We start from the raw sequence: 26,454 nt of genomic DNA, 5'->3' as shown, positions 1-26,454 counted from the left end.
GCTTGGGTAGATGTGTCTAGTGTAACTAGGGCTTGGGTAGATGGTGTCTAGTGTAACTAGTACTTGGGTAGATGGTGTTTAGTGTAACTAGTGCTTGGGTAGATGGTGTCTAGTGTGACTAGGGCTTGGGTAGATGTGTCTAACGTAACAAGGGCTTGGGTAGATGGTGTTTAGTGTAACTAGTGCCTGGGTAGATGGTGTCTAGTGTCTAGTAAATCATGTTTCGTGACTAGTTCTAGGTTAGAGAGTGTTCTAGTGTGAGCCAAGGGTGGAGGGCACACACACACACACACACACACACACACACACACACACACGAGTAGATGACGGGTAGACAGAGCCGTGGTTCGAAATATTTTGAGGTGAGCATCTAGGAACACTAGGATCCTTTGATAGATAATGGCCCCTAGGATAGACACAAGACTCTAGTTTCAGATGAACTAGTAACACATGGGTAGATATGGTAGAGGAAGGACAATAGATAGATAGACAGGCTGTAACGATAGATAGGCTGTAACGATAGATGGACAGGCTGTAACGATAGATAGACAGGCTGTAACGATAGATAGACAGGCTGTAACGATAGATAGACAGGCTGTAACGATAGATAGACAGGCATGTCTGTGTGTGGGGGGTGTTGAAGTTCACAAGTAGACAGGTTTCTTTCGGTAGAAAGGACATTATCGTCTACGGTAGATAGGTAGAAGGCCACAGGGGTAGACTTACCTTCAATGTCGGATTCGAAACCTGTTGGTAAGGACTTCGTTATGTCGCCATCGTCGAAAACGTTAATACGAACTTCCGTCTTAGCGAAGATGACGTGGGGTCGCGTTCCAGCCTAGCAAGGCCAAAAAAGAAAGCAACACCAATTTTTTTTTTTTTTTTTTTAAAACCATCGTAAACTAATGCTATTTATAGTCTAGAGTTAATTACACCTTTGATTAGAAGATTCTAATAAGTTTTTCTTTTGAGAATGACAGTAAAATAGCTTTATATATATTTTTAATCTATGTGTTAATTGAGTTATCTAATTAGATAGCTTTATATATATTTTTAATCTATGTTAATTGGGTTATCTAATTAGATAGCTTTATATATATATTTTTAATCTATGTGTTAATTGGGTTATCTAATTAGATAGCTTTATATATATTTTTAATCAATGTGTTAATTGGGTTATCTAATTAGATAGCTTTATATATATTTTTAATCTGTGTTAATTGGGTTATCTAATTAGATAGCTTTATATACTTTTAATCTATGTGTTAATTAGGTTAGATGTATGAAATGTCCACTTAAAGTTGTCTAAAGCAATTCACATTGTCATTGGGGGGTTTAATTATGATGGTTTTAATCTTAAAACCATTTTATGGTTTTAAGATTAAAACCATTTTATGGTTTTAAGATTAAAAAGCATTTTTCTCTCATCCCTTGAGCACCACAAAAATACGTCCTTGAGCACACTGTTACGACCCTTTACATACGTCGGGACGACATTTAAAAAGGTCTAATGGCCAGGCCATCATAACAAGGTAATTGGTAGTACACGTGCTCAAAGGCATTAAAAGTATAACGAGCATTTTATAAGTTTAAGTGTGTTATAAGTAACTCCTGAATTAAGTTTAAGACTTGGCAGTGGCTTTGCTGAAGTGGCAGTCAATAAAGCAGGATATAATATACTATTTACTATATAAAATCACATACTACATTATCTTAAGTCAACTCTAAGTGTGTGTATATGATTCAGGTGGGGGCGCCCCAGTGGACGAGGGAGGAGGAGACCTGACGGCGACACTGAAGGAGGAGGAGGAGTAGCAGGGTCTTCGTCTTCCCTCCCTACATGTCCACGTTGGCGGAGGAGCGAAGCCATACCAAACCAAGTTTTATAACCAAGTTTCATTGATCTGGTGGTTGGAAATTGGACGTGTGGTGGTGACGAGGATATGCCCCACTGTTGGCCATCGTAACCAGGTATTTAGGCGTTTCTGTTGTTTGATATTTGTGGTGGAGGGAGGGCCACAAGCCCGCCACATTCTCAGTAAGATTCGAACCACAGCTTCGAATGTGGTGAAGTTGTCTCGCCACAAAGGTGTTTTGTGTTTTTATTCTTTTAAGGGAAATGTTGTCATGTAACGGAAGAATTCATGTAGTTATTTGTTGCCCAAGGCCGCCATGCTCGTCTGCACACAAGGGGGGTGGAGGAGGGACCTAAAAGGACACTGGGAAAGAAAAAGGAAAGAAAAATGATTCGCGAGTGTCGTTTGCTTCGTCACCGCCTTCGCCCGGAGTTTGAGCAGTGACAAGAGAAGAAAACAACACATAGAAAAAAAATGCTAATTCTCGGTATATATATAATGGTCTTGTGAGGTGGACTGAACAGCTGGCGGGGGTTTGAGGGAGAAGGGAGAAGGAGAGAGAGGACATGGTGGTGGTGGGGTGGTGTGGAAGGACTTGAGAGGGCAAAAAACCCCACCACAAGACGAGGTTTGAGGGAGGGAGGGAGGCAGGGAGGCAATTAAGGAGTTATGTGGCCATCTTTTGCCACCTCACAGCCTTGCAGAAGAGCTGCCATCTTCACCTTCCCTGTCTCGAGTGTGAGGCACAAGAGACGTGATGATGAGGAGTGGCGTTAAATAATACGAGGTTTGAGGGAGGCAGGGAGGGAGGGAAGGAGTGTGGTATGTGGCCATCTTTTGCCACCTCACAGGCTTGCAGAAGAGCTGCCATCTTCACCTTCCCCGTCTCAAGTGTGAGGCACAAGAGACGTGATGATGAGGAGTGGCGTTAAATAATACGAGGTTTGAGGGAGGGAGGGAAGGAGTGTGGTATGTAGCCATCTTTTGCCACCTCACAGGCTTGCAGAAGAGCTGCCATCTTCACCTTCCCTGTCTCAAGTGTGAGGCACAAAAGACGTGATGATGAGGAGTGGCGTTAAATAACTATATTGTTTTCGTAGTTTATGCTGGAGGGAGGGAGAGAAAATGGAAGAGAGGGGCTAGTTAATGGAAGGTGAGGTAAATTTTGGCGTATCTTTTGGGCAGACAGTAATCACCGACATTGGAAATAAGCCTAATTTATGAACCCTATCGCTAATATTTCCATTTTTTATTTCAAAATTTGGCCAAACGGACGTTGGAGAAAGAATTGAACCATCTCACATTGAGTTTGATAATATTAGAGAACTGTATAGTGCTCTCTGGCTTTCATATTATTACAGGCTTTTGAATTAATAATTAGGATATGTATATATAGAGTATTTGAACCTATAGCCAACGCTGTTATTGTAGTCTGCAAGATGATCCTGTGGACCACCGGGTTCCATAACTTGGCGCCGGCCTACAAAAACGTAAAGTACAATTTGAAGACAAAATGACCAGGCCATTTGGCGCTACCGGACCATATAAACCATTCGTTCAATTTTTTCCTTTTTGTTTTTTGCTCCCTCCCCGTTGAGACATGACTCATTTACCCTCTTGGTCGTGCAGGTGGGGGACACACCACCATGTTAATAAGAACACGATTTAAGCTCCAGTGGTCGCGGCCATGCTACCCAGTGGTCGCGGCCATGCTACCCAGTGGTCGCGGCCATGCTACCCAGTGGTCGTGACCGACTTCCTCAAGTGGGGCGTCATGTTTTGCTCGTGGGCATAATCAGGCGTGGTAAAGTAGTATATTCATATTCTTGTTTACGTTAATGGTTTACGTTAGTAGCATATTGTTTACGTTAGTAGCATATTTCATTGTTTACGTTAATGGGTTACGTTAGTAGCATATTTTCTTGTTTACGTTAATGGGTTACGTTAGTAGCATATTTTCTTGTTTACGTTAATGGGTTACGTTAGTAGCATATTATCTTGTTTACGTTAATGGGTTACGTTAGTAGCATATTTTCTTGTTTACGTTAATGGGTTACGTTGGTAGCATATTTTCTTGTTTACGTTAATGGGTTACGTTAGTGGCATATTGTTTACGTTAGTAGCATATTTTCTTGTTTACGTTAATGGGTTACGTTAGTGGCATATTTTCTTGTTTACGTTAATGGTTTACGTTAGTAGCATATTATTTACGTTAGTAGCATATTTTCTTGTTTACGTTAATGGGTTACGTTAGTGGCATATTGTTTACGTTAATGGTTTACGTTAGTAGCATATTATTTACGTTAGTAGCATATTTTCTTGTTTACGTTAATGGGTTACGTTAGTAGCATATTTACGTTAGTAGCATATTTTCTTGTTTACGTTAATGGGTTACGTTAGTGGCATATTTTCTTGTTTACGTTAATGGTTTACGTTAGTAGCATATTGTTTACGTTAGTAGCATATTTTGTTTACGTTAATGGGTTACGTTAGTAGCATATTTTCTTGTTTACGTTAATGGGTTACGTTAGTAGCATATTTTCTTGTTTACGTTAATGGGTTACGTTAGTGGCATATTGTTTACGTTAGTAGCATATTTTCTTGTTTACGTTAATGGGTTACGTTAGTAGCATATTTTCTTGTTTACGTTAATGGGTTACGTTAGTGGCATATTGTTTACGTTAGTAGCATATTTTCTTGTTTACGTTAATGGGTTACGTTAGTGGCATATTTTCTTGTTTACGTTAATGGGTTACGTTAGTAGCATATTTTTTTGTTTACGTTAATGGGTTACGTTAGTAGCATATTTTCTTGTTTACGTTAATGGGTTACGTTAGTGGCATATTTTCTTGTTTACGTTAATGGGTTACGTTAGTAGCATATTGTTTACGTTAATGGGTTACGTTAGTAGCATATTTTCGTGTTTACGTTAATGGGTTACGTTAGTAGCATATTTTCTTGTTTACGTTAATGGTTTGCGTTAGCATATTTTCATGTTTACGTTAATGGATTACGTTAGTAGCATATTGTTTACGTTAATGGGTTACGTTAGTAGCATATTGTTTACGTTAATGGGTTACGTTAGTGGCATATTGTTTACGTTAGTAGCATATTTTCTTGTTTACGTTAATGGGTTACGTTAGTGGCATATTTTCTTGTTTACGTTAATGGGTTACGTTAGTAGCATATTTGTTTACGTTAATGGATTACGTTAGTAGCATATTTTCGTGTTTACGTTAATGGGTTACGTTAGTAGCATATTTTCGTGTTTACGTTAATGGGTTACGTTAGTAGCATATTTTCGTGTTTACGTTGATGGGTTACGTTAGTAGCATATTGTTTACGTTAATGGGTTACGTTAGTAGCATATTGTGTACGTTAGTAGCATATTTTCTTGTTTACGTTAATGGGTTACGTTAGTAGCATATTTTCTTGTTTACGTTAATGGTTTACGTTAGTAGCATATTGTTTACGTTAGTAGCATATTTTCATGTTTACGTTGCTGGGTTACGTTAGTAGCATATTTTCTTGTTTACGTTACTGGGTTACGTTAGTAGCATATTTTCTTGTTTACGTTAATGGTTTACGTTAGTAGCATATTATCTTGTTTACGTTACTGGGTTACGTTAGTAGCATATTTTCTTGTTTACGTTACTGGGTTACGTTAGTAGCATATTTTCTTGTTTACGTTAATGGGTTACGTTAGTAGCATATTTTCTTGTTTACGTTAATGGGTTACGTTAGTAGCATATTGTTTACGTTAAAGGGTTACGTTAGTAGCATATTTCCTTGTTTACGTTAATGGGTTACGTTAGTAGCATATTTTCTTGTTTACGTTAATGGGTTACGTCAGTAGCATATTGTTTACGTTAATGGGTTACGTTAGTAGCATAGTGTTTACGTTAATGGGTTACGTTAGTAGCATATTGTTTACGTTAATGGGTTACGTTAGTAGCATATTGTTTACGTTAATGGGTTACGTTAGTAGCATATTGTTTACGTTAATGGGTTACGTTAGTAGCATATTTCCTTGTTTACGTTAATGGGTTACGTTATTAGCATATTGTTTACGTTAATGGGTTACGTTAGTAGCATATTTCCTTGTTTACGTTAATGGGTTACGTTAGTAGCATATTGTTTACGTTAATGGGTTACGTTAGTAGCATATTGTTTACGTTAATGGGTTACGTTAGTAGCATATTTCCTTGTTTACGTTAATGGGTTACGTTAGTAGCATATTTTCTTGTTTACGTTAATGGGTTACGTTAATGGGTTACGTTAATGCGTGCGTCCGTCTCCCACGACCACCTGGACGGTACTGAGGCCTCCCTCCTCTTCGTGGTAGCAGGTTCGCCAGTGTATAATGCGCCACCTGGTGTGTATACACACACACACACACCTTGTTGTCAACACTACCACCTGGACCCACCTGGTGTATATACACACACACACACCTTGTTGTCAACACTACCACCTGGACCCACCTGGTGTATATACACACACACACCTTGTTGTCAACACTACTACCTGGACCCACCTGGTATACACACCCTGTTACCACACCACCACCTGGAATACACAACTTGTTGCCAACACCACCTGGTATACACACCTTGTTGCCAACACCACCACCTGGTGTATACACCTTGTTGCCAACACCACCACCTAGTATACCCACCTGGTAGACCCTGTTGCCAACAGCACCACCTAGTATACCCACCTGGTACACCCTGTTGCCACACCACCACCTAGTATATCCACCTGGTACACCTTGTTGCCACACCACCACCTAGTATACCCACCTGGTACACCCTGTTGCCACACCACCACCTAGTATACCCACCTGGTACACCCTGTTGCCAACAGCACCACCTAGTATACCCACCTGGTACACCCTGTTGCCAACACCACCACCTAGTATACCCACCTGGTACACCCTGTTGCCAACACCACCACCTAGTATACCCACCTGGTAGACCCTGTTGCCAACAGCACCACCTAGTATACCCACCTGGTACACCCTGTTGCCACACCACCACCTAGTATACCCACCTGGTACACCCTGTTGCCAACAGCACCACCTAGTATACCCACCTGGTACACCCTGTTGCCACACCACCTGGCGTCGTAACCATTATTCTCACGCTCCACTTCGATGTAGGCTCCATGGCAGTCGACGGTGTAGGGCGCGGACAGGTTGTGGAAGGTCATGAGAAGGTACAGGCCAGGCTCCGTCTGTGGCAGGGCCAGAAGGAAGAGGAGGGGGGTCAGAAACTTGAGAGTTGGTCAGCGGGTTCGACTACCTTGGTTGAGTGGGGTCAGAAACTGAGAGGGTTGGTCAGCGGGTCTGACTACCTTGGTTGAGTGGGGGGTGGGTCAGAAACTTGAGGGTTGGTCAGCGGGTTCGACTACCGTGGTTGGTTGAGGGGGGTCAGAAACTGTGAGGGTTGGTCAGCGGGTCCGACTACGTTGGTCGAGGGGGGGGGAGGGTCAGAAACTGAGGGTTGGTCAGCGGGTTCGACTACCTTGGTTGAGTGGGGGGGTCAGAAACTGTGAGGGTTGGTCAGCGGGTCCGACTACCTTGGTTGAGCGAGGAGGGTCAGAAACTTGAGAGTTGGTCAGCGGGTCCGGCTACCTTGGTTGAGCGAGGGGGGTCAGAAACTGAGGGTTGGTCAGCGGGTCCGACTACCTTGGTTGAGGAGGGTCAGAAACTGTGAGGGTTGGTCAGCGGGTTCGACTACCTTGGTTGAACAGGGGGGTCAGAAACTTGAGGGTTGGTCAGCGGGTTCGACTACCTTGGTTGGTTGAGGGGGGTCAGAAACTGAGGATTGGTCAGCGGGTCCGGCTACTTTGGTCGAGGGGGGGGGGGTCAGAAACTGTGAGGGTTGGTCAGCGGGTTCGACTACCTTGGTCGAGGGGGGTCAGAAACTATGAGGGTTGGTCAGCGGGTTCGACTACCTTGGTTGAGGAGGGTCAGAAACTGAGGGTTGGTCAGCGGGTCCGACTACCTTGGTCGAGGGAGGGGGTCAGAAACTTGAGGGTTGGTCAGCGGGTTCGACTACCTTGGTTGGTTGAGGGGGGTCAGAAACTGTGAGGGTTGGTCAGCGGGTCCGACTACGTTGGTCGAGGGGGGGGGGGTCAGAAACTGAGGGTTGGTCAGCCGGTTCGACTACCTTGGTTGAGTGGGGGGGTCAGAAACTAGAGGGTTAGTCAGCGGCTTCGACTACCTTGGTTGAGGAGGGTCAGAAACTGTGAGGGTTGGTCAGCGGGTTCGACTACCTTGGTTGAGGGAGGGGGTCAGAAACTGAGGATTGGTCAGCGGGTCCGACTACCTTGGTCGAGGGGGGGTCAGAAACTGTGAGGGTTGGTCAGTTGGTTCGACTACCTTGGTCGAGGGGGGTCAGAAACTGAGGGTTGGTCGGCGGGTCCGACTACCTTGGTCGAGCGAGGGGGGTCAGAAACTTGAGGGTTGGTCAGCGGGTCCGACTACCTTGGTTGAGGGGGGTCAGAAACTGTGAGGGTTGGTCAGCGGGTTCGACTACCTTGGTCGAGGGGGGTCAGAAACTATGAGGGTTGGTCAGCGGGTTCGACTACCTTGGTCGAGGGGGGTCAGAAACTGTGAGGGTTGGTCAGCGGGTCCGACTACCTTGGTTGAGGGGGGTCAGAAACTATGAGGGTTGGTCAGCGGGTTCGACTACCTTGGTTGAGTGGGGGGGTCAGAAACTGTGAGGGTTGGTCAGCGGGTTCGACTACCTTGGTTGAGTGGGGGGGGGTCAGAAACTATGAGGGTTGGTCAGCGGGTTCGACTACCTTGGTCGAGGGAGGGGGTCAGAAACTGAGGGTTAATACATTTGATAAATGATAACTGAAGGTGTTATGTATGAGGGTTCTTCCCCCCCCCCCCCCCCCAGTGCATGCATTGGACATAGATTCTAATAACTACGTGGTGAATTAGGAACTACGTAATTGGTAGTTAGTGTAGTGTCATTAGTGAGACAGACCAGTCTGTGTGTGTGTGTGTGTGTGTGTGTGTGTCGTTAATTAACTGTAGCGAGACGTGTGAGAGATGGTCCCACGAGGTGGTTTGGAAAGGGTAGCTAATTGCTTGTTCATTGTGCTTGTTAACAGTCTGTTTGCAACGACTGACTGGCCCCCAGTTGTGTCGTTAATCTTGACAGTCACTTCGTTCAACGAAGGGGTCATCACCCAGTCATTCTGTTACCAGTCCATGTACTGTAGCCAGTCGTGTCTTTACTGTTACATGTCCTGGTCCAGTCAGTTCAGGACTGTTACATGTACTGGTCCAGTCAGTTCAGGACTGTTACATGTACTGGTCCAGTCAGTTCAGGACTGTTACATGTACTGGTCCAGTCAGTTCACTCCTGTTACATGTACTGGTCCAGTCAGTTCACTCCTGTTACATGTACTGGTCCAGTCAGTTCACTCCTGTTACATGTACTGGTCCAGTCAGTTCACTCCTGTTACATGTACTGGTCCAGTCAGTTCACTCCTGTTACATGTACTGGTCCAGTCAGTTCACTCTTGTTACATGTACTGGTCCAGTCAGTTCAGGACTGTTACATGTACTGGTCCAGTCAGTTCAGGACTGTTACATGTACTGCTCCAGTCAGTTCAGGACTGTTACATGTCCTGGTCCAGTCAGTTCAGGACTGTTACATGTACTGGTCCAGTCAGTTCAGGGCTGTTACATGTACTGGTCCAGTCAGTTCAGGACTGTTACATGTCCTGGTCCAGTCAGTTCACTCTTGTTACATGTACTGGTCCAGTCAGTTCACTCTTGTTACATGTACTGGTCCAGTCAGTTCACTCTTGTTACATGTACTGGTCCAGTCAGTTCACTCTTGTTACATGTACTGGTCCAGTCAGTTCACTCTTGTTACATGTACTGGTCCAGTCAGTTCAGGACTGTTACATGTACTGGTCCAGTAACACATTGTATGTACTGTACCCACATATGTACCTTTGTCTATATGTACTTTTTTTTACCAGTGACTGTACCAGTTTGTACATAATTTGTACATAACCATTGTACCAGTTACCTGTGCCTGGTGTTGTGTTCTGTAGGCACGACGGTACACGACCCTCGTGCACGACGGTACACGACCCTCGAGCACGACGGTACACGACCCTCGAGCACGACGGTACACGACCCTCGTGCACGACGGTACACGACCCTCGTGCACGACGGTACACGACCCTCGAGCACGACGGTACACGACCCTCGAGCACGACGGTACACGACCCTCGAGCACGACGGTACACGACCCTCGTGCACGACGGTACACGACCCTCGTGCACGACGGTACACGACCCTCGTGCACGACGGTACACGACCCTCGTGCACGACGGTACACGACCCTCGTGCACGACTGTACACGACCCTCGTGCACGACGGTACACGACCCTCGTGCACGACGGTACACGACCCTCGTGCACGACTGTACACGACCCTCGTGCACGACGGTACACGACCCTCGTGCACGACGGTACACGACCCTCGAGCACGACGGTACACGACCCTCGAACACGACTGTACACGACCCTCGTGCACGACGGTACACGACCCTCGTGCACGACGGTACGACCACCCTCGACCACGACGGTACGACCTTTCGGTACGATACGTTGGGCCCTTGAGCCCATGTGTGAATGGTCAGGTCAAAAGGTCAGGTCCGCGTCGTAGCCAAGGGTCGTACCGTCTTGGAGGGGGGCGGGGGGACATCAAACTTAAGAATCGTTTCCCAACTCGACTTGGTAGCGCACGGAGCGCTCAAAAAAACAACAACAACACACGAAGACGCAAAACTGACCTTTACGTTCCACTCGCATAAGATCTGTCTTCCCGAGCGCGACCCAGCGCTGCTACGCTTGGCCCGGCCCAGGTCTGCGTCATCCAACTCCGTGGCGTTCGACGGATCCAAGAACTTGCGTAGCAGTGCGTAGGGCAAGCTGTTGAGGTACCTGGGGGAGATGGGGGGATGAGTGATGGGTAGCACCTGGGTGATGGGGGTGCTGGAGGGGGTAGAGATGTAGGGGTGAGTGATAGGTAGCACCTGGGTGATGGGGGAGATGGGGGGTAGAGATGGGGGGGTGAGTGATGGGTAGCACATGGGTGATGGGGGTGCTGGGGGGTAGAGATGGAGGGGTGAGTGATGGGTAGCACCTGGGTGATGGGGGTGATGGGGGGTTAGAGATGTAGGGGTGAGTGATGGGTAGCACCTGGGTGATGGGGGTGCTGGAGGGGGTAGAGATGTAGGGGTGAGTGATGGGTAGCACCTGGGTGATGGGGGTGATGGGAGATGGGGGGGGTAGAGATGTAGGGGTGAGTGATGGGTAGCACCTGGGTGATGGGGGAGATGGGGGGTAGAGATGTAGGGTGAGTGATGGGTAGCACCTGGGTGATGGGGGTGCTGGGTGAGATGGGGGTGCTGGGGGAGATGGGGGGTAGAGATGGAGGGGTGAGTGATGGGTAGCACCTGGGTGATGGGGGTGCTGGGGGGGTAGAGATGTAGGGGTGAGTGATGGGTAGCACCTGGGTGATGGGGGTGCTGGGGGGTAGAGATGTAGGGTGAGTGATGGGTAGCACCTGGGTGATGGTGATGCTGGGGGAGATGGGGGTGCTGTGTGAGATGGGGGGGTAGAGATGTAGGGATGAGTGATGGGTAGCACCTAGGTGATGGGGTGCTGGGGGGTAGAGATGTAGGGGTGAGTGATGGGTAGCACCTGGGTGATGGGGGTGCTGGGGGGTAGAGATGTAGGGGTAAGTGATGGGTAGCACCTGCGTGATGGGGGTGCTGGGGGGTAGAGATGTAGGGGTGAGTGATGGGTAGCACCTGGGTGATGGGGGAGATGGGGTGTAGAGATGTAGGGGTGAGTGATGGGTAGCACCTGGGTGATGGGGGTGCTGAGGGGGTAGAGGTGGAGGGGTGAGTGATGGGTAGCACCTGGGTGATGGGGGAGATGGGGGGTAGAGATGTAGGGGTGAGTGATGGGTAGCACCTGGGTGATGGGGGTGCTGGGGGGGTTGAGATGTAAGGGTGAGTGATGGGTAGCACCTGGGTGATGGGGGTGCTGGGGGTAGAGATGTAGGGGTGAGTGATGGGTAGCACCTGGGTGATGGGGGAGATGGGGGGTAGAGATGTAGGGGTGAGTGATGGGTAGCACCTGGGTGATGGGGGTGCTGGGGGGTAGAGGTGGAGGGGTGAGTGATGGGTAGCACCTGGGTGATGGGGGCGATGGGGGGTAGAGATGTAGGGGTGAGTGATGGGTAGCACCTGGGTGATGGGGTGCTGGGGGGGTAGAGATGTAGGGGTGAGTGATGGGTAGCACCTGGGTGATGGGGGAGATGGGGGGTAGAGATGTAGGGGTGAGTGATGGGTAGCACCTGGGTGATGGGGGTGCTGGGGGGTGGAGGTGGAGGGGTGAGTGATGGGTAGCACCTGGGTGATGGGGGAGATGGGGGGTAGAGATGTAGGGGTGAGTGATGGGTAGCACCTGGGTGATGGTGATGCTGGGGGAGATGGGGGGAAGAGATGTAGGGGTGATGATGGGTAGCACCTGGGTGATGGGGGTGCTGGGGGAGATGGGGGGTAGAGATGTAGGGGTGAGTGATGGGTAGCACCTGGGTGATGGGGGTGCTGGGGAGATGGGGGGTAGAGATGTAGGGGTGAGTGATGGGTAGCACCTGGGTGATGGGGGTGCTGGGGGAGATGGGGGGTAGGGATGTAGGGGTGTGATGGGTAGCACCTGGGTGATGGGGGAGATGGGGGTAGAGATGTAGGGGTGAGTGATGGGTAGCACCTGGGTGATGGGGGAGATGGGGGTAGAGATGTAGGGGTGAGTGATGGGTAGCACCTGGGTGATGGGGTGCTGGGGGGGTAGAGATGGAGGGGTGAGTGATGGGTAGCACATGGGTGATGGGGGTGGGTATATATACCCACCCCCATCACCCCCCCCCCCCCAGCCCTGGGCAGAGCGGTGGCAGGACACGTCTTGTGTGGACGCCCACAGGGTGGGATGGGCGCATGGCAGTCGTAGAGGGCGTGGGTGGTGGGTGTGAGGATGGAGCCATAGAAGGCGTGGGTGTGAGGGTGTGAGCCCACGGCAGCCAGAGAGGGCGTGGGTGCTGGCTTCACCGCTGAATAATTGAAAAAAAAGAAAAAGAAAATGAAGAAATTGTGATGCTGGCCATGTCTGTGGTAGGCACTTCGTAAATAGACACACACGCCATTTTCTTGAAGTCGTGTGTGTGTGTGAGTGTGTGTGTGTGTGTGTGAGTGTGTGTGTGTGTGTGTGTGTGTGAGAGTGTGTGTGTGTGTGTGTGTGAGTGTGTGTGTGTGTGTCTTAAAGTTACCTGTTGTGAAGACTAAAGAAAACTTTGTTTCTGAATGCGACCCTTGGGTTCTGTTCAGCGTCATTATATATATATATATATATATATGTATATCAACTGACTGTTATATTTCTCTCTCGTGTCTCCCCTGATGATGTGATTATGACACGAAAGTGCACTTGGGAACTTGTCGTGTGTCATTTTCCCCCGTGGACTCATAGGAATATATATATTATATATATATATATATATATATATATATATATATATATATATATATATATATATATATATATATAGTAAAAGTACATTGTGCCCCCAGGTTGAGCGGGCAAGTCTCATGAACCGCGGGTAAATACCAAACTGTGTGAGATGTCAGGCGTCGTCTTCCACCCGCCATGTTTGCTGAATTTCTTAAAAAAAAAAAACCTTTGTTTTCGCGTAATTTCTCTCGATCTTCGTTTATTTCTCCCTTAATGCCATATACCACCGGGTCCCTGAGTCTTTGTAGATTATAATCATTTTGGAATTCGTGGGGAAACTAGAAATATTAATGGATTTAGAGGAGATTTAAAGCGGTGGGTGGGAGACGAATTCGATCGGTGTGGGCTAGGATGGGGTTAACAGTGTCCAGGGGGGAAGGACAGGCGACTTCGTGTGGTAAAGAATCGCTTCTGGCGCCCTTGTGGAGGTCGCTGACCTCACGGGATGTCCCCACACTCACACCCTCACACTCACACCCCCCCACACACTCACACACACTCACAGGTGTTGGTATACACCCGGGCATGGACTTTTCCCTTATGAATATGCCAATTTTGGGGCTCATTCGCATCCTGCTTCGCTGTGGGGCAACATTAAGAGTTTTTCTTGAACGAAAGGGAATAGATTTTTGGGTGTAGTGTTGAGTGTAGGGGGTGTATGTGTGTGTATGTGGGTGTATTGGGAGGGTAGAGTGTTGGGTTTGTGAGGGTGTATTGTGGTGTAAGACTAGGGGGAGTGTGTAGGGTGTGTATGTGTATATAGGGTGTATTGGGAGGGTAGAGTGTTGGGTATGTGAGGGTGTATTGTGGTGTAAGACTAGGGGGAGTGTGTAGGGTGTGTATGTGTATGTGTATGTAAGGGGGTGTATCGAGAGGGTAGAGTGTTGGGTATAGGAGGGTGTATTGTGGTGTAAGGCTAGGGGGAGTGTGTAGGGTGTATGTGTATATGGGGTGTATTGGGATGGTAGAGTGTTGGGTATGTGTGGGTGTATTGTGGTGTAAGACTAGAGGGAGTGTGTATAGGGTATATGTGTATATGGGGTGTATTGGGATGGTAGAGTGTTGGGTATGGGAGGGTGTATTGTGGTGTAAGACTAGGGGGAGTGTGTAGGGTGTGTATGTGTATATGGGGTGTATCGGGAGGGTAGAGTGTTGGGTATGTGAGGGTGTATTGTGGTGTAAGACTAGAGGGAGTGTGTAGGGTGTATGGGGATGGAGGGAGGGAGCGTCAATGTATATTGTGAGAGTTGAAGGTGTTTTTATTATTATTTTCTAAAGCAACTACACAGATATGTGCCCTTGTCTATTCCCTTAGCGCTGTGTTCTCCACTTGGAGACCGAGTGAACATTCCAAATGGCTTTTCTCAAGTTCATATGGAGTATGTTAATGATATATGTTCAATGGTGTTTAGTATCATCTCTAAAAATACTTTATTATGAACTTTGAATCCAGTTCTTTATCCACCTATACTCCTGTTGTATTTTATTGGTGTATATCTCTAATACCACATCTAACGACAAGACACCATTGAGCTCGTTCGCCTAACGACCCCGTTCGTTGAAACTCATTTTCTCTCTCTCTCTCTCTCTCTCTCTCTCTCTCTCTCTCTCTCTCTCTCTCTCTCTCTCTCTCTCTCACACTATCCCAAGGTCATTCCGCTGACCTTCGCATCACGCACGTCTTCACCGTGTGTGTGTGTGTGTGTGTGTGTGTGTGTGTGGATGACTCACTTGAAGAACTGGGGGCCCAGCAGAGCCTGGTGGGCTGGCCCAGGGTTCGGTCCCCCACCCGCGGCTGTGGGTACGACCTCCTCCTCCTCCTGCGCCTCCGGCAGGTCGTACGTGGGTACAAGGGCGCTGCTCCCTTCCTGTGGCACCTGCGGGAGTGGAAGAAGTGGAAGAGGTGGAAGAGAAATTGACTCAGAGTCTTTAAATAGGATTTCAAATATCAGAATTAAACTAGTCTTCAAAATAGTACAGTTATGTATCCCCCACTGTAATGTTGAACTGTAATTGTCTTTTAAAACGAGGTTAAGTAACCCCCCACTGTAATACAGAACTGTAATTGTCTTTTAAAACGAAGTTATGTATCCCCCACTGTAATGTTGAACTGTAATTGGCTTTTAAAACGAAGTTATGTACCCCCCTTTGTAATGTTGAACTGTAATTGGCTTTTAAAACGAAGTTATGTATCCCCCCCCACTGTAATGTTTAACTGTAATTGTCTTTTAAAACGAAGTTATGTATCCCCCACTGTAATACAGAACTGTAATTGTCTTTTAAAACGAAGTTATGTATCCACCCACTGTAATGTTGAACTGTAATGGTCTTTTAAAACGAAGTTATGTATCCCCCACTGTAATACAGAACTGTAATTGTCTTTTAAAACGAAGTTATGTATCCACCCACTGTAATACAGAACTGTAATTGTCTTTTAAAACGAAGTTATGTCTCCCTCACTGTAATACAGAACTGTAATTGTCTTTTAAAACGAAGTTATGTATCCACCCACTGTAATGTTGAACTGTAATTGTCTTTTAAAACGAAGTTATGTATCCCCACTGTAATGTTGAACTGTAATTGTCTTTTAAAACGAAGTTATGTATCCCCCACTGTAATGTTGAACTGTAATTGTCTTTTAAAACGAAGTTATGTATCCCCCACTGTAATGTTGAACTGTAATTGTCTTTTAAAACGAAGTTATGTATCCTCCACTGTAATGTTGAACTGTAATTGTGTTTTAAAACCAAGTTATGTATCCACCACTGTAATGTTGAACTGTAATTGTTTTAAAACCAAGTTATGTATCCACCACTAATACAGAACTGTAATTGTCTTTTAAAACGAAGTTATGTATCCCCCACTGTAATGTTGAACTGTAATTGTGTTTTAAAACCAAGTTATGTATCCACCACTAATACAGAACTGTAATTGTCTTTTAAAACGAAGTTATGTATCCCCCACTGTAATGTTGAACTGTAATTGTCTTTTAAAACGAAGTTATGTATCCCCCACTGTAATGTTGAACTGTAATTGTCTTTTAAAACGAAGTTATGTATCCTCCACTGTAATGTTGAACTGTAATTGTGTTTTAAAACCAAGTTATGTATCCACCACTGTAATGTTGAACTGTAATTGTTTTAAAACCAAGTTATGTATCCACCACTAATACAGAACTGTAATTGTCTTTTAAAACGAAGTTATGTATCCCCCACTGTAATGTTGAACTGTAATTGTGTTTTAAAACCAAGTTATGTATCCACCACTAATACAGAACTGTAATTGTCTTTTAAAACGAAGTTATGTATCCCCCACTGTAATGTTGAACTGTAATTGGCTTTTAAAACGAAGTTATGTATCCCCCACTGTAATGTTGAACTGTAATTGTGTTTTAAAACCAAGTTATGTATCCACCACTAATACAGAACTGTAATTGTCTTTTAAAACGAAGTTATGTATCCCCCACTGTAATGTTGAACTGTAATTGTGTTTTAAAACCAAGTTATGTATCCACCACTAATACAGAACTGTAATTGTCTTTTAAAACGAAGTTATGTATCCCCCACTGTAATGTTGAACTGTAATTGGCTTTTAAAACGAAGTTATGTATCCCCCACTGTAATGTTGAACTGTAATTGTGTTTTAAAACCAAGTTATGTATCCACCACTAATACAGAACTGTAATTGTCTTTTAAAACGAAGTTATGTATCCCCCACTGTAATGTTGAACTGTAATTGTCTTTTAAAACGAAGTTATGTATCCCCCACTGTAATGTTGAACTGTAATTGTCTTTTAAAACGAAGTTATGTATCCTCCACTGTAATGTTGAACTGTAATTGTGTTTTAAAACCAAGTTATGTATCCACCACTGTAATGTTGAACTGTAATTGTTTTAAAACCAAGTTATGTATCCACCACTAATACAGAACTGTAATTGTCTTTTAAAACGAAGTTATGTATCCTCCACTGTAATGTTGAACTGTAATTGTGTTTTAAAACCAAGTTATGTATCCACCACTAATACAGAACTGTAATTGTCTTTTAAAACGAAGTTATGTATCCCCCACTGTAATGTTGAACTGTAATTGGCTTTTAAAACGAAGTTATGTATCCCCCACTGTAATGTTGAACTGTAATTGGCTTTTAAAACGAAGTTATGTATCCCCCACTGTAATGTTGAACTGTAATTGGCTTTTAAAACGAAGCTATGTATCCCCCACTGTAATGTAGAACTGTAATTGGCTTTTAAAACGAAGTTATGTATCCCCCACTGTAATGTAGAATTGTAATTGGCTTTTAAAACGAAGTTATGTACCCCCCACTGTAATGTTGAACTGTAATTGGCTTTTAAAGCGAAGTTATGTATCCACCACTGTAATACAGAACTGTAATTGTCTTTTAAAACTAGGTTATGTATCCCCCACTGTAATGTTGAACTGTAATTGTCTTTTAAAACGAAGTTATGTATCCACCCACTGTAATGTTGAACTGTAATTGTCTTTTAAAACTAAGTTATGTATCCACCCACTGTAATACAGAACTGTAATTGTCTTTTAAAACGAAGTTATGTATCCCCCACTGTAATGTTGAACTGTGATTGTCTTTTAAAACGAAGTTATGTATCCCCCACTGTAATGTTGAACTGTAATGGTCTTTTAAAACGAAGTTATGTATCCCCCACTGTAATACAGAACTGTAATTGTCTTTTAAAACGAAGTTATGTATCCCCCACTGTAATGTTGAACTGTGATTGTCTTTTAAAACGAAGTTATGTATCCCCCACTGTAATGTTGAACTGTAATGGTCTTTTAAAACGAAGTTATGTATCCCCCACTGTAATACAGAACTGTAATTGTCTTTTAAAACGAAGTTATGTATCCCCCACTGTAATGTTGAACTGTGATTGTCTTTTAAAACGAAGTTATGTATCCCCCACTGTAATGTTGAACTGTAATGGTCTTTTAAAACGAAGTTATGTATCCCCCACTGTAATACAGAACTGTAATTGTCTTTTAAAACGAAGTTATGTATCCCCCACTGTAATGTTGAACTGTGATTGTCTTTTAAAACGAAGTTATGTATCCCCCACTGTAATACAGAACTGTAATTGTCTTTTAAAACGAAGTTATGTGTTTCAGTTAAGGAATATTGGCTCGTGTGTGTGTGTGTGTGTGTGTGTGTGTGTGTGTGTGTGTGTGAGATTACAGGAAGCTGACCTTCCTGTAGCCGAAGATGGAGGGGTCAATGCCTGGTATTTCGCGCGGGGAGTAGAAGGCCGTGTAGGTGCGCGTCGTCGGGGCGTGGTGCACGGGGTCGTAGGGCACGGGGTCGTACGGCACGGGGTCCTCCTGGCCACCGGGTTCCTCCCTGGACTGTGGGAAGGACCAGACCTGTGGGTGTGGGTGGGTGTGGGAAAACGAGAGTCAGTTTGGTGATCTTGTGGGCGCGCGCGCCGCGCCTCCCCCCCAGCTCTGGTGTGTGGCCCCCCTCACACTGGCTAGCTAGCCACTGATACACTGGGCCACAGCTCTAGTGTGGCCCCCCTCACACTGGCTAGCTAGCCACTGATACACTGGGCCACAGCTATAGTGTGGTCCTCTCACACTGGCTAGCTAGCCACTGATACACTGGGCCACAGCTATAGTGTGGCCCCCCCTCACACTGGCTAGCTAGCCACTGATACACTGGGCCACAGCTATAGTGTGGCCCCCCTCACACTGGCTAGCTAGCCACTGATACACTGGGCCACAGCTATAGTGTGGCCCCCCTCACACTGGCTAGCTAGCCACTGATACACTGGGCCACATCTCTAGTGTGGCCCCCCTCACACTGGCTAGCTAGCCACTGATACACTGGGCCACAGCTATAGTGTGGCCCCCCTCACACTGGCTAGCTAGCCACTGATACACTGGGCCACAGCTATAGTGTGGCCCCCCTCACACTGGCTAGCTAGCCACTGATACACTGGGCCACAGCTATAGTGTGGGCCTCCCCTCACACTGGCTAGCTAGGTACTGATACACTGGGCCACAGCTATAGTGTGGCCCCCCTCACACTGGCTAGCTAGCCACTGATACACTGGGCCACAGCTCTAGTGTGGCCCCCCTCACACTGGCTAGCTAGCCACTGATACACTGGGCCACAGCTATAGTGTGGCCCCCCCTCACACTGGCTAGCTAGCCACTGATACACAGGGCCACATCTCTAGTGTGGCCCCCTCACACTGGCTAGCTAGCCACTGATACACTGGGCCACAGCTATAGTGTGGCCCTCTCACACTGGCTAGCTAGCCACTGATACACGGCCACAGCTATAGTGTGGCCCCCGACACACTGGCTATCCTGACCACTGCTACACTGGGCCACAGCTATAGTGTGGCCCCCCTCACACTGGCTAGCTAACCACTGCTACACTGGGCCACAGCTATAGTGTGGTCCCCCCCTCACACTGGCTAGCTAGGTACTGATACACAGGGCCACATCTCTAGTGTGGCCCCCTCACACTGGCTAGCTAGCCAGTGATACACTGGGCCACAGCTATAGTGTGGTCACCCTCACACTGGCTAGCTAGCCACTGATACACTGGGCCACAGCTCTAGTGTGGCCCCCCTCACACTGGCTAGCTAGCCACTGATACACTGGGCCACAGCTATAGTGTGGCCCTCTCACACTGGCTAGCTAGCCACTGATACACTGGGCCACAGCTATGTGTGGTCCCCCTCACACTGGCTAGCTAGCCACTGATACACTGGGCCACAGCTATAGTGTGGCCCTCCTCACAGTGGCTAGCTAGGTACTGATACACAGGGCCACATCTCTAGTGTGGCCCCCTCACACTGGCTAGCTAGCCACTGATACACTGGGCCACAGTTATGTGTGGTCCCCTCACAGTAGCTAGCTAGCCAGTGATACACTGGGCCACAGCTATGTGTGGTCCCCTCACAGTAGCTAGCTAGCCAGTGATACACTGGGCCACAGCTATAGTGTGGCCCCCCTCACACTGGCTAGCTAGCCACTGATACACTGGGCCACAGCTATAGTGTGGCCCCCCTCACACTGACTAGCTAGCCACTGATACACTGGGCCACAGCTATAGTGTGGCCCCCCTCACACTGGCTAGCTAGCCACTGATACACTGGGCCACAGCTATAGTGTGGCCCCCCTCACACTGGCTAGCTAACCACTGCTACACTGGGCCACATCTCTAGTGTGGCCCCCCTCACAGTGGCTAGCTAGCCAGTGATACACTGGGCCACAGCTATAGTGTGGTCCCCCCCTCACACTGGCTAGCTAGGTACTGATACACTGGGCCACAGCTATGTGTGGCCCCCCCTCACGCTGGCTAGCTAGCCACTGATACACTGGGCCACAGCTATAGGCTGCTCCCCTCACAGTAGCTATCCTGGCCACTGCTACACTGGGCCACAGCTATAAGGTGGCCCACCCCACCTCACACAGACCAGCTAGCCACCACCTCACACCGGGCTCTCCCACCCAACATACAAAACTGTATTCAACTCTCACTTGCGTTTAAAATTACGCTGCTGCTCCTCACCTCACACCACAGCATGTATTAATTGCCAGTGTAGATGCGGTGAACTGTTCCTTAATCACACTATTTGAATTACCTCTCTGTAATGCTAACTGTTCTGTAATCACACTACATGAATTACCTCTCTGTAATGCTAACTGTTCCTTCATCACACGAACATAACTATTGGAAGTAGGCTAACGGTTCTATAATCGCATGACAGAACAGAACTCGATTTTTTTTTTATTTTTCGTTCACCTGTTGATGCGCTGTGAAGTGATCTGACGGAGGAGGAACGTTGCTGCCGGAGGCTGTGGCCTCTTCCTCCTCCTCCTCGCCGGCGGCTGCTGCTTGGGCGGCCGTGGGAGCGGTGCCGCCCGACGCGTCCTGTGCCGTCAGTGTGGCGCTCGTCAGCGACGCTAGCGTGAGGGCTGCGTCGTCGGTGATCTTGTAGGGCGCCGCGGAGACGCGTCTGGTGTCGTCCAGAGCGACGGCGACGCCCTCGTCGGCCGGGGACCGTGGCCCGTGGAACGCGTCCTTCCCGACCGCAGGGTCTCCGGTGGGCGGCTGGATGCGGTTTTCCTGCTCGTAGAAGTACCCTGGGATGTACGAGGCGTCGTACGAGTCGTGGAAGTCGGCGGCGGGGATGGGCGAGTACTCGACGCTCGCCAGCCCCTTCGTCACCGGGGTCTCGGTCGAGGCGACTGGCTTGGGCATCTCGACGGGGGATGACCCACTCTCTTGGCCGCGTGTCCGCTGAGGACCCAGCAGCGCGTGGACGGGGCGTGGGGTCATGCGACGCGGGGGGTTGGTGGTGATGGGGAAGGGCGTGTACTGGGGGTTCATGCGATCTTCGTGCGACTCCGTGGTCGGCTTGGTGCTCAGGTCGAACACCGGGTTGATGAGGGAGCTCAGGTTCACCCCGGTGTACGCGTGGTGGCTGTAGTAATCCCCTGGGTATAGGATCTCTTGCTTGAGGCCGATGGGGACGTCCTCGACCGTGCCTACCGACTCCTTCGTCCCCGGCGCGCCCTCACCGCCGTCGAAGCCCAGTTTCCCCGAGACGTCGACGGAGTAGCTCTCCTCCTTTCCGTCGTCCGTGGCGCCACCGTCTGTGTGGTTGGCGTCCAGCGGTGGCGGTTGTGGTGGAGGCTGGTGTGAGTTGTGCTCGCCGAGCTGCGGAGCCTCCATCAGGAAGAACGGGTCCGGCCTCTCCCCGAAGGGCTTGTGAGGTATGAAGTTGGCTTCGTCCTGTTGCTTGGGGCCTCCTGCCTCTTCGGAGAACTGGTTGTTGACGGCGACGGCCACGTTGTCCAATATACGGTAGATTCCGTTCATGAGGGTGGCGCTGAGGGAGTCGTTTCCTGAAGGTGGGCTGGAGTGTTCTTCCTGTGTCGCGTTCTCTCGCACTTCAGATTCGACCTGTGCTGCATCTGGCGCACCTCCGTGTGGGGATGTGCCGCTGGGTGCAGCGACATCCTCGACACTGCCACCTTCGTCCTCACGCTCCTGGAGCCCCACGTCCTCGTCTCCTACCCCCGCGACGCCCCCGGGACTCGATGCGTTGTGGGCGTACTCGTCCGTTCGCTCCGACGAGACGTACTTGACCTGCACTGGCTCGTACTCCAGGTAGACCGGCACGGCGTTCGGGCTCCCAGGCAGCTTGATGAAGAAGGGCGACTCCCCGCCGTAGTCTGTCAGGCCCGCGTCGTCCTTGCGGCTGATCCCTCCACCCACGGGGCCCCCGGAGACGGACCCACCATCGCTGCCGTACGCCGGACTGCCGCCCCCACCGTACGATACACGCTCGACGCCGCCGTACGTTGGGTTACCGTCGACGTCGTAGAGCGGCCTGCCTGCGCTCTCCTCGCCGTACATGGGTCGTGCTCCATCGCCGTACACCGAGCCATCACCATACACCGGCCTGGCTACCTCACCATACGCGACACCTCCCTCACCATACGCTGGCTCTGCGTCATCACCATACACCGAACCTTCGCCATACGCTGGCCTGGCTTCATCACCATACACAGAGTCCTCACCATACGATGGTCTTTGATCACCATACGCGAGACTTTCTTCACCATACGCAAGTCTGTCACCATACACGAGACTCTCCTGGCCATCATGTGATTGGGCACCTTCACCACGTACTGGACCTTCCTGCTGAGGGCGTGGCTCGCTGTGATCTGGACTTGCGTCACCATACGCTAGACTTGCGTCACCATACGCTAGGCTGTCTTCACCATTAGTCGGCCTTGATGCACTGTGTACACTCTCCTTCTCTCTGTTCACTGGGTATAAGGCATCATACACTATACTTTCTTCGTCACCATACCCTAGTCTTGTTTCGACATGCGCTGTGCTGTCTTCACCATAACTTGGATTTACTCCACTGTTCGCTAGACTAATTTCACCATCGATTGGACTGTCTCCATCTCCAGGACTTGCCTCGCCATCCAGGGCAACACCATCACCATACACTGGCTGTGTCTCACCACGCACGGGTCTTACTCCCTCACTATACAGTGGCTTCTCTGCCCCATACACGGAGCTACCCTCACCATGATCTAAGCCCGGTTCACCATCTTGAAGCGGACCTTTCTCACTATACGCTGAACTCCCCTCACCATAGTTCAGGCTCACTTCACCATCAGTTACTGGCCTTCCATCACCATAATGACTATCTTCACCATCTACTGAGCTGCCTTCGCCATAGGCTGGTCTCTCCTGATCACCATCTCCTGGCGTGTCCTCGCCTCTGTGTTGTGATTGCAGGTGTTCCTCCTGAGCCACCGGATCCCTAGGGGCGTCTTGCCCCTGCGAGCCGCCGGAGGCGTGCCCCAGGTACTGGACGAAGGAGTAGGGGATGAGGATAGTGGCCAGCTCGGGGTTCTGGGTGGTGCCGTCGGTCGCTACTGACGAAGTTGTGGTCTCGTCGACTCCTTCGTCGGTGACGTCGTCCGCAGCGGTGGCCGCCGTGGTCTGGAACGCACCCAGGTGTTGCCTCAGGTCGGTGAGATCGTCATCAATGGTCGTCGTGTCTTGGTTCTCTGCCGACGAAGATGTTGTTGGGGTGGTGATGGTCGTCGTGTCTTGGTTCTCTGCCGAGGAAGACATCGCAGGGGTCTCGTCCTGGTCGCGTGTGTCTGGTGTTTGCACTGCCCCTGCAGGAGACCCCACCTCAGCCACTTCGGGATTAGTTGCATTCGTTTGTAATGTGTCGTCCTGTACTACTGCAGAAGTTCCTGAAGGCGCCGCCGCGCTGGCGTCGACGTGAGAGGAAGCTCCCGCGGTTGTGTCGTGGAGTTGAGGGTCGTGCTTCTGGTGAGCTGGGTGGTTGATGGCCACTTTGCTCCCCTGCTCCCTAATGACCACCTTGCTGGCGCCGCTCACGCCCTGCGTGTTGAGAAGGTCGTTGAGCATCTCCTGGTTCCGTAGGACCACCAGGGGAACGGAGAATGCCGTCGTGGCGTCCCCGTCGACGTCTGGAGTGGCCGTGGCCTCGTCAGCGTAACCGTCAGTCGCTGGGGTACTGGTGGTGGAGTCGGGTTCCTCCGTGGATGGACCCTCCGTCGTGGTGGCTCCCTCGCTGTCGCCCGTCACCTGTTCACCTGTCATGACGGGATCTTGGTTCCCCTCATCTAGGTCCTCGCGAGCGCTGTTCTTCGTGGATACCATCGTCGCTAGAGAGTCTACTGCAGAGAATTCCAGGTTGGTGAGTTCCGCGTCTGGCGCCGCGTCCGTTTCGTGTGGCTCTGTGCCAGATGTCTTCCTTTGTCCCTCCTCCTCGTCCTTGTAGGGGCTGTCCTGGGCAGTGAGCGAGTCGACCAGGTGCTCGTAGTAGTCATAGCCCTTGAAACTGTCGTCCTCGGTGATATTGGGATAGTCGTAGTCCAGCGCGACCGTCGGAGCCCCCTCAGTACGTTCCTCTGCTGGTGCGGTCGTCGTCAGTGCCTCCGTCGGCGCCTCCGTCAGGTCCGTGGTAGAGCGTGTCGTGTCGTCGAGCATGGCCGCCATGCTCAGGTCCATGAACCCGCCCATGGCAAAGGAACCTGGTGCCAGCGTGTGGGTAGGTACATCCGACGCTGTGGTCACCTCGTCCTCGGTCTTTGGGGTCGTCCTTGAAGGACGACTCTGTCTCTTGGTGGCCCAGGGTCAGCTGGGGTGCTGGGGCGTCGTGGGCGCCGCTCGTACCCAGCTCCTCAGCTGTGGTGGGCTCCTCTCTGAGTAGACTGTTGATGTCCAGGAAGAAAGGCTCGACCGGCGCGTGCGTTTCGTGGGCGCCTCTCTCGAGGTCCTCCGTCAGCTGCTCTATGATGGCGTCGAAGATGTCGCCGTGGCTGTCGTGGTCATCGTCGCTGGAGGAGGATCCAGTCGTCTTGAGGACGGTGGGGGTATCTTTGGCAGCGCCTGACCCTCCGACCCCTAGATCGCCTCCCCCACCAGCGGTATCACCTGCGTCTGTCTTAGGACCTTCATCCCCGCTTGGGTCTGTCAGTAAGGTGGAGTCTGCTGCTGCTGCTGGTGACGTACCGGTGTCGAATCCCAGGTTTTGGTCACCAACAGACTCTTCCTCGTCTTCTGGCTGCTGTGTCCTGGCATCGGTCGCGCCCAGGTCCTCCTCGTTCCTATCCCCGGGGGCCAGAGTGTCTTGGAAGTAGAAGTTTTCAGTAGTGGACTGAGTGTCGGCGAGGACGTCCTCACCTTCGGCTGGAGAGCCTGTGGCAGGTGTCTTCTCAGGTTCGCCGACGTCTCCAGGCTCTTCCCTGGTCGAGAAGGCGGAGGTGGTGGTTTCCATTTCTCCGTCATCATTGATCTGGGCGTCCTCCCAGGTCTCCTTCGTCTCCTCCTGGTCGATGAAGAAGTGGTAGGTGTCTTGGTCGTCGTAACCATCGAAGTCGTGCTCGCTGACGTCTCCGGCTGTGACTTCCGCCCTTTGGCCACCATCCAGCATGTGGTCGAGTTTTACCTCGCTATCAGTGTTATCTGCCATGACCTCTGTGGTATCTGAGGCGCTCCCTCCCCTGAGGGCTGCTTCTGTGGTGTATGTGACGGGTTTCCCTTCGGTATCTGTGGGGCCTCCTTCTCTGATACTGCCAGTGGCTTGTCTAGGGTTTTCTGTGATATCTGCGAATTGTGTAACTGCTTCTTCTGTGGCATCTCCTGACGCCAACGTAGTACCTAGGATTTCGTCCTTGCTCTCTACGTTCGTCGCTTCTGTGGTGGCTTCACTGGTTGCATCGAACTCGGCTCCACCCACGTCTTCGGCAGCGTCTCTGACGCCTGTAGAAGGTTCGTCGGTGATGCCAGCGAGGACCTCTTGCCCGATCTCTACGGGATGGTGAGCTGTGATCTGTTCCCCTGCATCTCCCGTGTCGGCACTGCTTGAGTCATCCTCCTCCAGGTCAGCGGTGCTCTGGGAGAGGTCTGCTGCCTCCTCCATCTGGT

The 26,454-nt window shown here is 49.5% G+C and overlaps 2 protein-coding genes across 2 annotated transcripts in view; one reads left to right on the top strand and one right to left on the bottom strand.

Annotated features, from left to right (window-relative positions):
* LOC139765828 (uncharacterized) overlaps window positions 1-25,198 on the bottom strand; it is a 33,616-nt gene extending 8,418 nt beyond the window's left edge. Inside the window, exons 1-6 of the mRNA XM_071693643.1 lie at window positions 21,262-25,198; window positions 18,690-18,863; window positions 15,204-15,349; window positions 10,688-10,838; window positions 6,951-7,091; window positions 727-838 (exon numbers count right to left, since the gene is read on the bottom strand). Of these exons, the coding sequence (XP_071549744.1) occupies window positions 727-838; window positions 6,951-7,091; window positions 10,688-10,838; window positions 15,204-15,349; window positions 18,690-18,863; window positions 21,262-25,047 (4,510 nt within the window). The 5' untranslated portion in view covers window positions 25,048-25,198. The remainder of the gene's footprint in view (window positions 1-726; window positions 839-6,950; window positions 7,092-10,687; window positions 10,839-15,203; window positions 15,350-18,689; window positions 18,864-21,261) is intronic.
* LOC139765831 (apolipoprotein D-like) overlaps window positions 1,760-26,454 on the top strand; it is a 342,288-nt gene continuing 317,593 nt past the window's right edge. The window contains exon 1 of the mRNA XM_071693647.1: window positions 1,760-1,971. The gene's annotated coding sequence lies outside the window, so the exon portion shown is untranslated. The remainder of the gene's footprint in view (window positions 1,972-26,454) is intronic.

Source organism: Panulirus ornatus, chromosome 56 (assembly GCF_036320965.1).
Source record: "Panulirus ornatus isolate Po-2019 chromosome 56, ASM3632096v1, whole genome shotgun sequence".
In the NCBI taxonomy this organism is placed as follows: Eukaryota; Metazoa; Arthropoda; class Malacostraca; order Decapoda; family Palinuridae; genus Panulirus; species Panulirus ornatus.
Note: the sequence above shows the minus strand (reverse complement) of the source record. Positions and strands in the feature narration are given on the sequence as shown.